Source organism: Panthera pardus, unplaced genomic scaffold (genome assembly GCF_024362965.1).
Source record: "Panthera pardus isolate Hobbes unplaced genomic scaffold, ASM2436296v1 HiC_scaffold_6, whole genome shotgun sequence".
Classification (NCBI taxonomy): Eukaryota; Metazoa; Chordata; class Mammalia; order Carnivora; family Felidae; genus Panthera; species Panthera pardus.
In genome coordinates this window covers 76631390-76644793 of record NW_026526991.1, presented here as the reverse complement: position 1 = coordinate 76644793, position 13404 = coordinate 76631390, and the positions used below count along the sequence as shown (strand labels likewise).

The 13404-nt window shown below is 36.5% G+C and overlaps 1 protein-coding gene across 9 annotated transcripts in view; it reads left to right on the top strand.

Annotated features, from left to right (window-relative positions):
- DNM1L (dynamin 1 like) overlaps positions 1-13404 on the top strand; it is a 47525-nt gene that overhangs the window by 33692 nt on the left and 429 nt on the right. For 3 of the 9 annotated variants that reach the window (XM_019452427.2, XM_019452418.2, XM_019452420.2), the window contains 11 exons: positions 739-945; positions 4097-4217; positions 4459-4614; positions 4855-4944; positions 6522-6614; positions 9207-9263; positions 10174-10251; positions 10568-10600; positions 12345-12521; positions 12885-12994; positions 13127-13286. In XM_019452427.2, coding sequence (XP_019307972.1) covers positions 739-945; positions 4097-4217; positions 4459-4614; positions 4855-4944; positions 6522-6614; positions 9207-9263; positions 10174-10251; positions 10568-10600; positions 12345-12521; positions 12885-12994; positions 13127-13286 — 1282 coding nt within the window. The remainder of the gene's footprint in view (positions 1-738; positions 946-4096; positions 4218-4458; positions 4615-4854; positions 4945-6521; positions 6615-9206; positions 9264-10173; positions 10252-10567; positions 10601-12344; positions 12522-12884; positions 12995-13126; positions 13287-13404) is intronic. The other 6 variants (XM_019452422.2, XM_019452424.2, XM_019452419.2 and 3 more) reach the window with 3 other exon arrangements.

Here is a 13404-nt window from a genome sequence, read left to right as displayed (position 1 = left end):
TATCTTTTTTTATTGGGGTGGTTGGCATTAAATTATGGAGTTTAGAAATGCGCAAGGGAATTTTAAGACATCTTAATTATGAAGTTCTTGACAGTCATTTATTTTTGGTGCTAGAACTAGATAACAAATGACTTAGTTTCCACTTGGGATTTCAGGAACTTAATTAAAATTTATAATTTTTCACATAATCTAGTCTTATTTTTGGATGCCTTCTATTATTCATAAAAAGAATTTAAGGTATGTACCTTGAATTTCTTAATACCCACTGATGGTAGAGGGACTGGAAGACCTTTTTAGATAATTTATAAATGACTAAAATGAAAGCTGTTTTTTCTTTTGTCTTACTCTCTAAATAAAGGCTGATAGACTTGGATCTTAATAAGATTGATTTTCACTCTGCTAAGATAAGTCAGAAACAAAAATCATCTAGGTAGAATTATATTGAGTAGTTTACTTTCTTTGAGGTAATTGTAATGAATATAGAAATAATATGTTTCAGTTTCTATTTGATTCTCTTAGCAACTGCTATAATTTTATGGGTTGAAAGGAAATTTAAAGTGTCAATCAAGTTGTCTTTGTTCAGACTAAGTATTTATTTCTAGCCTAAAATTGCATTATTTCCTGCCAAGACAAATCATTTGACAGCTTTCACCATTATTGGCATTTTAAAAATTTGAGCTGTTTGGGGCTTCAAAATACACAGTTTTACTTTAAATCATTTTTTCTAACCTTTGTTAGGTTACTGATGCATCACATCAGAGACTGCTTACCAGAGTTGAAAACAAGAATAAATGTTCTAGCTGCTCAGTATCAGTCTCTCCTAAATAGCTATGGTGAACCTGTGGATGATAAAAGTGCTACTTTACTCCAGCTTATTACCAAATTTGCCACAGAATATTGTAACACTATTGAAGGAACCGCAAAATATATTGAAACTTCAGAGCTGTAAGTAAAAAAAATTTCTGTATGGATTTGGTTACCTGAATTGCTAGGTTACTTTAACTTTTATAATAGTGACTTTAAGTCTGAGATGATCTGATTGTGATTTATACTACCTGTAAAGTAGTATTTTGCATAGGATGATGTCTGATGTATGTGTAAAAATGCTCTGTAAACTAAGTATAAAGCACAGTAAAAATTTCAGGTTTTTTTTTTTCAATAAAACTTTGATAAATCTTTAAAATATTTGGTAACTCCTTAAATGTTCATTTCTTTAATATACACACTGTAGTTATTCATGAAAAAAAGGAAGAAAATGAAGATAAAAATAATATATGACAAAATTACTTAATTCCACTAACTAGAAATACTCCCTGCTAATTTTGGCATGAATCTAGACATTTTTCTATGCATTATAAATGCCTGTATTACACATCTTCAAAAATCAGATGCTATACACGCTATTTTGGAATCATTTTGTAAATCAACATATCACAAACAACTAATATTACTTAAACATTTCTATTATCAATCTTAAAATTTACATAGTATTTTATTTTTTAGGTACACTCTCATTTCTTAAACCAGTACCTTACTACTGATACGTTGTTTTCATTTATACACAAATATAAAAAATGTTGTGATGGACTGTTTCCAGGGCATGTATCCAAGTAAACCCTTAGGATAAATTCCTAGAATGGAATTACTATGTCAAAGGTTATAACATCCTAAAAGCCTCTTATTGTTGCCATTCTGTTAATAGATTGTATTAGCAATACATAAGAATGTTCATTTCTCTAAATTCTCACTTAAAAAAATCTTTTCATTTTGAAATAATTATAGACTTCCAGGAAGTTGCAAATAAATGTACAAGTAGGTCCTGTTAATCCTTCACCCCATCTTACCCAGTGTTGATATCTTGTATATAGCACAGTAACAAAATGAGAAAATGGACATTGGTACAACCCACAGAGCTTATTCAGATTTCACCACTCATGAAATTATATTTGCACTTTTGTGCGTTCTGTGTACTTTTGTGTGACCCAGGTGGCCTTATATAAGTGAGTTAACCCCATAAATTGTTGGATGGTTGGTTATTATATTTATAGCATATTGAGGGAAATAAAGATTACTAAGATGAATCTTTAAAGAGCTCAGTGGGGGCGTGCCTGGGTGGCTCAATTGGTTAGGTGTCTGACTTCAGCTCAGGTCATGATCTCATGGTTTGTGAGTTCAAGCCCTGCATCAGGCTCTGTGCTGACAACTCAGAGCTAGGAGCCTACTTCGGATTCTGTGTCTCCCTCTCTCTCTTTCCCTCCCCTGCTTGCACTCTCTCTCTCTCTCTCTCTCAAAAATAAATAAACATTAAAAAAATAATAAATAAAAATAAAAAAGAGCTTAGTGGGTAAGGTAGATCCAGGTAACCTGAGGCACAATTGTGTGGCAAACAGGAGTATAATCAAGTATTTTTATTTAAATACTTATTAAATACATATCAGAAACATGCATATAATATATACGGGGGGTTTTATAAATAGTTAATAAAGTAAATACCTGTGTAACCACCTATTCAAGCCTTTAGGACACTGAAAAGACACCATTTACATTTCTCTCAGGGACTGGGAGAATGCCGTAGTTAGAATGTATTTGGGTTGGGCTCTGAATAGAACTTCGGGATGCAGTAAGTAGAAGACTATTTTAGGCTTTGAACAGCGAAGAATAATGCAGGGTGTATTTGCAGAATGGTATGTACAATGACAAGACACAACAGGAGGTAAGGCAGCAAAGGCATCTAAAAACAAGACTGTGGAAAGCCAGAGATCTTCAGAATTTGGAAGACTTCTTGCTATAACAGACAGAACACTTCTGGTCAGAGGAGCACCCATTTTAGAAGTATAATTATGGTGATTTTGAAAAATTATTTGGAGAAGGGAAAGGTTGAAGGCAGACTGGTAATTTTAACTGGTAATTTTAAGTATAATTTAATGGCATTAATACAGTCACAATATTGTCTAACCATCAAATGGTGTCTTATTTGTAAAATATTTTATCACCTCAACCGAAACTCTGTATCCATTAAGCAGTATCTCTTTGTTCCCTCCTCCTCGTCTCTAGGAACCTCTAATTTGCTTTGTCTCTATGAATCTGCCAATTCTAGGTACTTCATATAAGGGGAATCATACAGTATTTGTCCTTTTGTGTTTGCCTTATTTCACCTAGCATAATGTTAGGCTAGTTCACCTTCTGCCTAGACAACTGTAAGAAAGTAGTGAATAGTAGAGATTTCTTTAAATTTTTTTTTTTTTTTTTTAGTGTTTATTTATTTCTGAGACAGAGACAGAGACAGAGCATGAGCGGGGGAGGAAGAAAGAGAGAGGGAGACACAGAATCTGAAGCAGGCTCCTGGCTCTGAGCTGTCAGCACAGAGCCCGACGCGGGGCTTGAACTCCCCAACTGTGAGATCATGACCTGAGCTGAAGTCGGTTGCTCAACCGACTTGAGCCACCCAGGCGCCCCAGTAGAGATTTGTTTAAAGCAGGAGTAGGCAAACTGTAGCCCATTGGCTAAGAATGATTTTTATATTTTTAAATAGTTGAAAAAAAATTCAAAGACTACTTCATGACATGAAAATTATATAGAATCCACATTTCTGTGTGCCTGAGTTTTACTGGAATACAGCTATACTTATATTTTGTCTGCGGCTGCTTTTGTGCTCAGTGGTAGAACAGAGTGGTTGTGACAGACTGTATGGCCTGAAAAGTCTAAACTATCTGGCCCTTTACAGGAAAAGTTTACTTATCTCCCCTCTAAATTGTGAATAGACAGAAACAAATAAGATACCATTCCTGCTCTTTTCAAAAGCTTATAGTTGAAGAAAACTAGGGCAGAGAAAAGATGTTCAGTAGTTCTTAGTTGACTGTGTTTTGACAGAACAGCTCTGTGTGCACACACACATACACATGTGAATGCCCTTCTTCTCCATTAAAAGAAAAAAATAGAGAAACTGGTTCATGATGGAGTTAAGAGCACATGAAAATGATCTAAATGTAATCGTTTATCTGAGACGTTCTCAGAAAATAAGACCTTAAAGACTTCTAACTTGCACCTTCTTTCCCTTTTAGTAATAACAGGAATCATATACTTGATTGCCTTTCAGATGCGGTGGTGCTCGGATATGTTATATTTTCCATGAGACTTTTGGGCGAACTTTAGAATCTGTTGACCCACTAGGTGGCCTTAACACTATTGACATTTTGACTGCCATTAGAAATGCTACTGTGAGTATGCTCGGCTTAGAATTTTTTTAAAAAAGAGGTTAAAGGTTTATTATAATTTTTAACCCATTAGCTATATCTTTTTAAATGAACTGTACAGCCTCTTTGCCCTCATACTTGGTATTAGGAAGCACTTTTCATGAAAAATACCAAACAATGTGATTTATTTTAACCTAGGGAAGAGCTAAAATTGTATATAGCTATAATAAGAGCTCAACTTTTTTTTTTTTTTTTTTTTTTTTAGGGTCCTCGTCCTGCTTTGTTTGTGCCTGAAGTTTCATTTGAGTTACTGGTCAAGCGGCAAATCAAACGTCTGGAAGAACCCAGCCTGCGTTGTGTGGAACTAGTTCATGAGGAAATGCAAAGGATCATTCAGCACTGTAGCAATTACAGTACACAGGTAACAGACAAATGTAATGGGTGTCCGATTAAGTAGTAAAATACGGAAGTGGTGGTTTCATGGGATGGGAGGAAATCTGTGAGATGGGTTAACAGGAAGTTCACATCTGTAGCTTCCTTTTCTAAAAGTGCTTTGAAGTAGTCAGCTTACATGTAGCTTAAAATCTAATTATTTCATTAATTATTTAATTTTCCATTAAACAAAGTAGATTTCTGTGTTTCTTTCTTCCATCATATTTAGGAGTTGTTGCGGTTTCCTAAACTTCATGATGCCATAGTTGAAGTAGTGACTTGTCTTCTTCGTAAACGGTTACCTGTTACAAATGAAATGGTGAGCTGTTATTTTCACAAGTCATCATTGTAATCACTGTTGAAGCTTTTTGTACAGCAGTATGAGTAGTTTAGAGTTCAGGCATGTTTTCCAGTATAGTGGCAAGAAAACGATTAGTGAACTTCCATTATTATTTCAAAGGAAACTTCAGTAATTCTGGTATAAAGTACATTTTTCTTCATGTTTTCATCATCGTTAGCCTGCAGCCACAGGTTTTCATGAGAATGGAGTTCCTCTTGAGGATTGTGAATAGTTTTGCTCTGTTACGTAGCACCACTGATCTAATGGAAAATTAGCTTTGTCTTCAGCCCCAGTAAACTGAGCCTTTAGAGCAAGCTCTTATTTTAACTCTGGCACATGACAATAATTTGGCCACTTCTAGTTTGCTTTTGATGGCCCAGTACTGTAATGTCATGGTTGCTTGCTACTATTCTGTGGGTTGCTGCTATCCTTAAAAATGCTGAAATTGGCAAAAATGTGGGATAAGCATTTGAAATTGCCTTTATGTCTCTATTTGTTGGTTGTTTTGTTTACCTTCCTGGTCACTAAAAGTGCATTTGGGATGGTGGTGAGCCCCAGTGGAGGTTTAGTAAGAGTACAAGACCATCCTTGGAAGTGGAGAATGTAATCCCTGCCACTCGGTTGTTTCCCTTGCGAGCGCAGCCCCCAGACTGAGAGGAGTAAGGATATGTAGTTCCCCTGCTCTCAGGGTCCACCTAGTGAGATGACAGAATCATTGGAATTTCATTTGAATAGATCCTTTTCACCTGGTTTTGACGTTTTCATGCTGTTCTAATACCTGAGATTTGTTGGAATGGTGCAGATGAAGGGGTTAGTTAAATCTCTGCAATACTGGAGGAATTAATTTCAGCTTTCCTTTTTTTTAAGTTTATTTTGAGAGCGAGAGAGCTAGTGAGGGAGGGGGAGCAAGGAGAGAGAGAGAATTCCAGGCAGGCTCTGCATGGCCCAAACTCATGAACCGTGAGATCATGACCTGAGGTAAAATCAAGAGTCTGCTGCTTAACCGACTGAACCACCCAGGCGCGCGCCTCTTAGCTTTCCTTTTTGACTATTGTCCCGTTAGGATTTCAAACCACGTATAATATTTAAACTAGGTTTGTCATAATTAAGGCTCAGGTCTTTAAATGTATCCTTTACTCAAAGTTAACATCTTTGACTTTATCTGATTATGAAATATTTTCTTGTTGAAACTGAACTGAAACGTTGATGTGGAATAGCAGATGATCTGAGGTTTTAATAGCAAGGTTACATAAAGCCTTCGAACTTAGATTTGCATTGGGTAAATTTTTTTTTTTCTAACAAAATACTTCTAACTACCTTAAGGTCACTATCTCACCCCCTTAGAAGTGCAGTCTTAGATGATGAAATATAAATAAAAGATAGGGCAGATTCTAATATGGCATAACATGTATTAGTTGGAGTATAAATATTGAGTATTTATTAAGGCATCAGTTTCCCATACTGCCTTTTTTAGAACTATTTAGTAAGTTTTGTTTCCTAAATTAGAATTAGGTTGACATGTTTTAGTATATAGCCTAATTTAATTTTTTTTCTAGGTCCATAACTTAGTGGCAATTGAACTGGCTTACATCAACACAAAACATCCAGACTTTGCTGATGCTTGTGGGCTGATGAACAATAATATAGAGGTAAATACAATTTGAATTGTCTCTTTTGAGAGAGAAAATCCACTGTAAATCAGTTGTATCAAATTTACCAAGCATGGCATAAGTATAAAACATACAGATACCTATTGTTGTCTGTTACATCCCAGGAAGTATGCTAAGGGCATAACATTGTTATGTTAAATTGAATTCTCAAAACCACCCGGAGGCATTATTCTCATTTTCTCTTTCCGAAGCTGTAACTCAGAGGGGATCTGGGATTCACTGATTTACTGTTGAAGGACTGCCTGGCTGGCTCTCTCTCAGTAACTGTTGTAGTTTATTCAGGTTGAAGAGTAAAAAAAGTGAATGTTTAAAATTGCTTTTATTTGGCTCTAAAAGCTGGGAAGGAAACATTCTAAGAACTACCTAAATTAATGGTAAATTTTCACTAGTACTGGGGTGGCTGCATTTCATGGCTCTTTTTTTCCATTTGAGGTTAATGTTGCAAGTTGCAGAAGATCTCACATGGAGCCAAGGCTGGTGGATAAAGCAATGCTACTTTTATCCAAGAATAGTAAATTTTTCTGCTATTCCTTAATCCAGTAAGACCTCAGAGTTCCCTTCTATATAAAATTTCCTTTCATGCAAATGGATGGAGAGAAAATTGTAAACATGGAATTTGGGAACTGGAGAGGACCCAAGTCATCATCAACTTCAGTCCTTTGGTTAAATAGATGAAGAATCTCAGGCCCACAGATGATTAAGTGTTATCTTAGTGCTTATTTTCCTGGGTGCTGTTAAAAAGAAACAAGCATCTTTAACAGGTATAGGGAACTATTTTTAGCTACATAGCTGGGGTAAGTTAGTGTCAGAAAAAAATTCAAAAAATGCACGTAAGTAAGCATTTTAAAGCACTTGGAAAGTGCACCAGATAACTGTTACATGAAAAATGCATGTCGATCTTGTTTTAGGACTAGGATTTAGTCCTTGTAACACTGAAACGACCTTCATGGAAAACTTATGTATGGAACAGTTTTTGTAATACTGACAAGGTAATTTATAATTTTTTTTTTTAATGTTTGTTTATTTTTGAGAGAGAGAGAGAGAGAGAGAGAGAGAGCGAGCATGAGTGGGGGAGGAGCAGAGAGAGGGAGACACAGAATCTGAAGCAGGCTCCAGGCTCTGAGCTGTCAGCACAGAGCCCGACACGGGGCTCGAACTCACCAGCCATGAGATCATGACCTGAACCAAAGTCGGACACTTAACTGACTGAGCCACCCAGGCGTCCCGACAAGGTCATTTATGATGGGATTTCAGCTAAGTTTTGTTTTGTTTTAAACAAATGAGTAGGTCTCTGTTTTTAACGATTCCATGACAAAGAACTTTATTTGAATATTCTACTTGAATCTTTACAACCCTTTGAGGGTAGATAATGTTAACAAATGACAAAACTGAGGGCTTAGGAAGAGTTGGTAACCTCTCTGGTCAACAAAGCAAATAAGCCAGGATGCTTTCCAGGACCGCTAAGGTCGTAACAAGTTGGTAACAGACTAGGATGAGAATTTCTGGGTTCCAGATTCTGCTGCCCCCCCCCTTTTTTTGCTTTGTGTCCCCCTTCAAAACGTACATTTTAATATGGAAAACTTTTTATTCTGAAAATTGTTAAAATCCACACATTTTTATCATGTATTTTTTATCACTGGACTACCTCATGAAAAAAAAAATGAAAATTGGTCAAGAATCTGTCAAAAGAAAGTCTTACCCATAAAAGATCAATATGGAAGCTTTGTTAACATCTTTTTTTGCAGGCTTGAGAGTGTTCATGAAATGGTTTCTACTTAGGAGCAGTTTTGACTTTATTTAACCTAAATGCTTTTCTGTGTATCTGTTGCTGCTGAGAGAGCCGTTAACACATACATCTCACTCTTGAACCTGTCCTGGTGCTCTGACATACAGTAGGTGTTCACCACCTGTTGATTTGAATGTCAGTTTCTTAAGCTTTGTACCAGAGTTACCTGATAACAGCAAAGTAGAAGAGTGAGTGGTCCATCAGTCTGTTAAATTAGGTTACAGAAAGGACTGTTTTCACTGCTCCATTTATTTCTGGGAGATAGTAGAATGAAGTAAACAGAACATCCTTAAAGGATAGCCTCCACCACAGATACCTCCTACGGTTTTGTGTGTGGGGGTTGTGGGAATTTCACATAGATGTGTGCAGGTTAGAGTGAGGTTTAAAGGCTTAAGTATTCTGTCATCTGTGCACTTAAGATTCTACATGGTATGCTGAAGGCTGACGTACACATTTATGTGGGACAGTTTCAATCTGTGATTTTTAGTGGGGAAAGCCAAGATGTCAGTCCATTGCCCCTCATTTGAGAATCCCTGGTTTAGGGAGCCACTGTCACTGACGTTGTATTGTATCCTTCAGGTGTGTTGGGCAGAAAAAAAGATTGAGAAGCATTGGGTTAAATGATTTCTTGTTTGTTTTAAAATAAAATTATGGCATGAGTCCCAACAGTGAGAGGATATACTGTAAGTCATTCCACACTTTTCAATTCAGCTGAACATTTTTTAGTAGGCTTGTATCTCAATGCTCTGATAATTACTTTGGTTTTGTTTGGTTGTGTTTTCTAGGAACAAAGGAGAAACAGGCTAGCGAGAGAATTACCTTCAGCCGTATCACGAGACAAGGTAAAAAACAGTATTTTTAAAGCATATTCCCAACATGCAAAGATGGATTGGTAAGCCTCAGTTCTAGAGTAATTTTTTTTTCTCTCTTCACTATTCCATTGGAATTATTTCATTGTTTGAGTGAAGGTATTTCAAATTGAAAAATAGGTTTTTTTTTTTAAAGCTTATTTATATTATGAGTGAGCGAGAGCGCATGTGTGTATATGCACGCACAAGCAGGGGAGGGGCAGAAAGGGAGAGAGAAAATCTCAAGCTGGCTCCACACTGTCCATGCCAAGACTGACATGGGACTCAAACTCACAAACTGTGAGATCATGACCTGAGCCAAAAACCAAGAGCCGGATGTTTAACTGACCCGAGCCACCAGGCCCCCTTAAAAATAGGTTTTGAGTAATTTAAAGTTAATGGTATCTTGAATACATTAGAAAAAATGCTTAAAGTTGGATTTTAAATATCAAGCTTTTAAAAGTTTAAGGTGACTTTATCAACTCTGTACAATTAGTTGAAATGACCAATGGATGACTTTACTATAAAACAAGAAGGTATTTTAGAGAGGGAAAAATAATATGCATATAATAGGTTCTGGTTACCTGTAATAAGTTGCATACATTAAAATGTGTGTATACAAATCTGTTATCTTAAATCCTTTACCAGAAGAGATCTTACCAGATTCCAAAAATAAAAACGATTTGGATTGTCCTTAGGTACTCATTGCAGAAGGTTTTTAACAAAGTGGTAACAATATAAGAAATAAGGAAGAATAAAAAATAATTTTATGTCCCATGGTTCCTTTTGTTTCTCATGTTACTTACTAATTTGATGCAGAGAAGAAAAATTTACATTTATAGAATGTTTTCTGAATGCATTTTTGGCATCCTTGATTTTCTTTCCCTGCATTTTTTACCTTTAGTCGTATAAAGTTCCAAGTGCTTTGGCACCTGCCTCCCAGGAGCCCTCCCCTGCTGCTTCTGCTGAGGCTGATGGCAAGGTCTGTTCTGATTCTTAATCTAAGCCTGCATGCCTGGTTGTTTGGTGCAACATAATCATCTGGAAACAACACACTGTACACTGAATAGAATATTAATTTGGGATATTGTGCTAAGGTTAGATTTAGTCTAACAAGAATTCTGAATTATGTAACTGTATACTTCATAAATTGTTGTTGACATGCCTTTGCTTGCCAGATAGCAGAAACACACAGAAAAATAATTTAAAGAGGAAATTATCCTGCAGTTTTGAAATTCACACCATTGGTATTTAAATTTTGCTTGTTAAACTGCATGTTTTAACATATCTTTTAACAGTTAATTCAGGACAGCAGAAGAGAAACTAAAAATGTGAGTCTCTTGCTTCAGAATGGAAATGTACCTTTGGTTCTCACTGAAACACTGTCTTCAAAATCACTGAAGAATCTGTTTGTGCAGTAGCATCTATCTCTTGTCTGTGTTCCATTTTTTATTGTTTTTCTTTTCTAATCCTTTTAAGATGGCATTCGTTCTAGTTTTAACATTTCTTTAAATAACAACAATAGGCTTTCCTACTAGTTTTGATTTTAATATTGTGGTAGGAAATTAAGATTCCAGAGGTGGAAGTTACATGTTTGGACATTTCCTCTTTAAAAGTTCTGACATTGGTCCAGTACTAATGGATAATCCCCTCCTGCAGCTTCCTTATGCTTCCATTCAGTTTGCATTGTCACCTCAATGTGTAGCTTAAAATGTGCCTCAACAGCTTAAGCAAATTCAAAACAAAGGGGACTGGGAGAGTTTGAGACTGTCAATTCTTGAGAACTTTTTTTGGAGAAAATTATTAATCAGTAAACTATTCAGACCCATCCATAGTTTTCTGCATTTAGCTCCTTTCCTCACTGTCCAGATTTAAGGTGCTGAACCTCAAAACTTTATAAATGTTTTACCTCTCTCAGCCCCCTGTGCTCAGGTTTTATAGAGACCATCTAAATCATTGCTTTGGGTTTTACTTCACTCATGGCATCACCCTGAATTTGCTTAGTTTCCTTATAATTTCTATCATTCATGTGTAGTTAATAGGTATTTAAAGTATAATTACTCATTTTAAAATCAGCGTATAAATATATTGCCTGTATTTAGATATGGCCTATCTTAATAGACATATTAGAGACAAATTTGGGCCAGTGTTTTAATTCAGAAAGATACCCCATTCGCAATGACTTTTTAAAAATATGTTTCAGGTCTACAAATTATAATTTGACACCTGTATACACTTGTAATGTGATTGCCCCCAAAAGTCTACTTAACCAGTTGTCACCCTACAATTGATCTTCAGATCTGTTATCTATGAGCTTTAAAAAAAAAAAAAAAAAAGACATTTTTAAACAGTTGCCATAACGCATTTCTGTTAGAAGTTTGAAGGTCATCTTAACTCCATTTTAGATTAGAAGATCTTTTTAAAGAGCGTCTAAAAACATTGCTTAAGTGTTGATGAGTTACTGTTTTTCCCATTATCCTAAACATCTTTTCTAACATATCCTAGAAAAGAAAGTGCAAGAGCACTTGTGGTTAATGGTAGTGCTAGATTCCTTTCAGCAGATCTTTTCTCAAGAGTAGAGACATGGAGGAAACTTACATTGTGTTTATGTCACATCCTATGTTTTAGGCAGTTTAAAGTCACATCAGCCTAAGAATCGTGAGTGTGTTACAGAGTTTGTAGGTCTATCCTATGGTATTTTGTTGACTGTTAAAAACATAAACTCTGAAGTTTTGGAGACAGGAGTTCACAGTACTTTTGGAGAGATCACAGTTCAACAGTGTGTAAGGTTCCTTTGAAAAAAAGCCGAATGGCAGCTGTTTTGTTAAAGTTAGCAAACGATAAAAACTCAATCTACTGGCTGAGGCCTGGAAATTACAACAGAACCTCTTAGCTCAGGGTTCCAGTTATACATGCCACCCGCCATCTCTTTCTGACCCAGTTATCTGTCTGAATAGATGAGATTCCAGATGGGTACAGGATGTGTGTTCTTGACTGCTGTCAAGGAAAATGAACTTTGTTTAGTTAAGGTCCGATAGGGTACGATTGGAACAGATCTTGGAACGTTTTTTTCAGGTTGCATCTGGAGGTGGCGGGGTCGGAGATGGTGTTCAGGAACCAACAACAGGCAACTGGAGAGGAATGCTGAAAACTTCAAAAGCTGAAGAGTTATTAGCTGAGGAAAAATCAAAGCCAATTCCAATTATGCCAGCCAGTCCCCAAAAAGGCCATGCTGTCAATCTGCTGGATGTGGTAAGCCACGCAAATAGGTTCAGCACTAGTGAGATAACCCTGTTATTCGGAGAACACTTTAAAAGACAAAAGAAACTAAAAGTCAGAAAAACTTACTGAACTTAAACATTTATTTTTGAGAGCATGCGCTCAAGTAGGGGAGGAGCAGAGAGAGGAGGAGACAGAATCCAAAGCAGGCTCCAGGCTCTGAGCTGTCAAAACAGAGCCCAACGTGGGGCTCAAACTCACAAACTGTTACGTTAGATCATCACCTGAGCCGAAGTTGGACGCTTAACTGAGTCACCCAGGCGCCCCAAACTTACTGAACTTTTATTTGAAAATGGCACAAAAATAAAGTTTCTTTCTTCCCTTCACCCCATTTAGCCAGTTCCTGTTGCACGAAAACTATCTGCGCGTGAACAGCGAGACTGTGAGGTCATTGAGCGACTCATCAAATCGTATTTTCTTATTGTCAGAAAGAATATTCAAGACAGGTTAGTACTATAAATCAGAGCATATGTATACTGCTGGATAACTCCATAATCAGTTTTGAAAATACATGTATTTAAAACATTTTTAGGCTTTGATTCTAAGTTAGCGGATCATCTGATGGCTTTATTTTACAGTGTGCCAAAGGCAGTAATGCACTTTTTGGTGAATCATGTGAAAGATACTCTTCAGAGTGAGTTAGTAGGACAGCTGTATAAATCATCCTTACTGGATGATCTTCTGACTGAATCCGAGGACATGGCACAGCGCCGGAAGGAAGCTGCGGACATGCTAAAGGTATCGCAAATGCTTCTGAATCTTCACACCCGGGGCTGGGTTGTAGGTATAAACACTACATTCTGATCCCTGGAGATACACAGTCATCACAGGATGGCTAGTCTGTTTTTTTGCATAG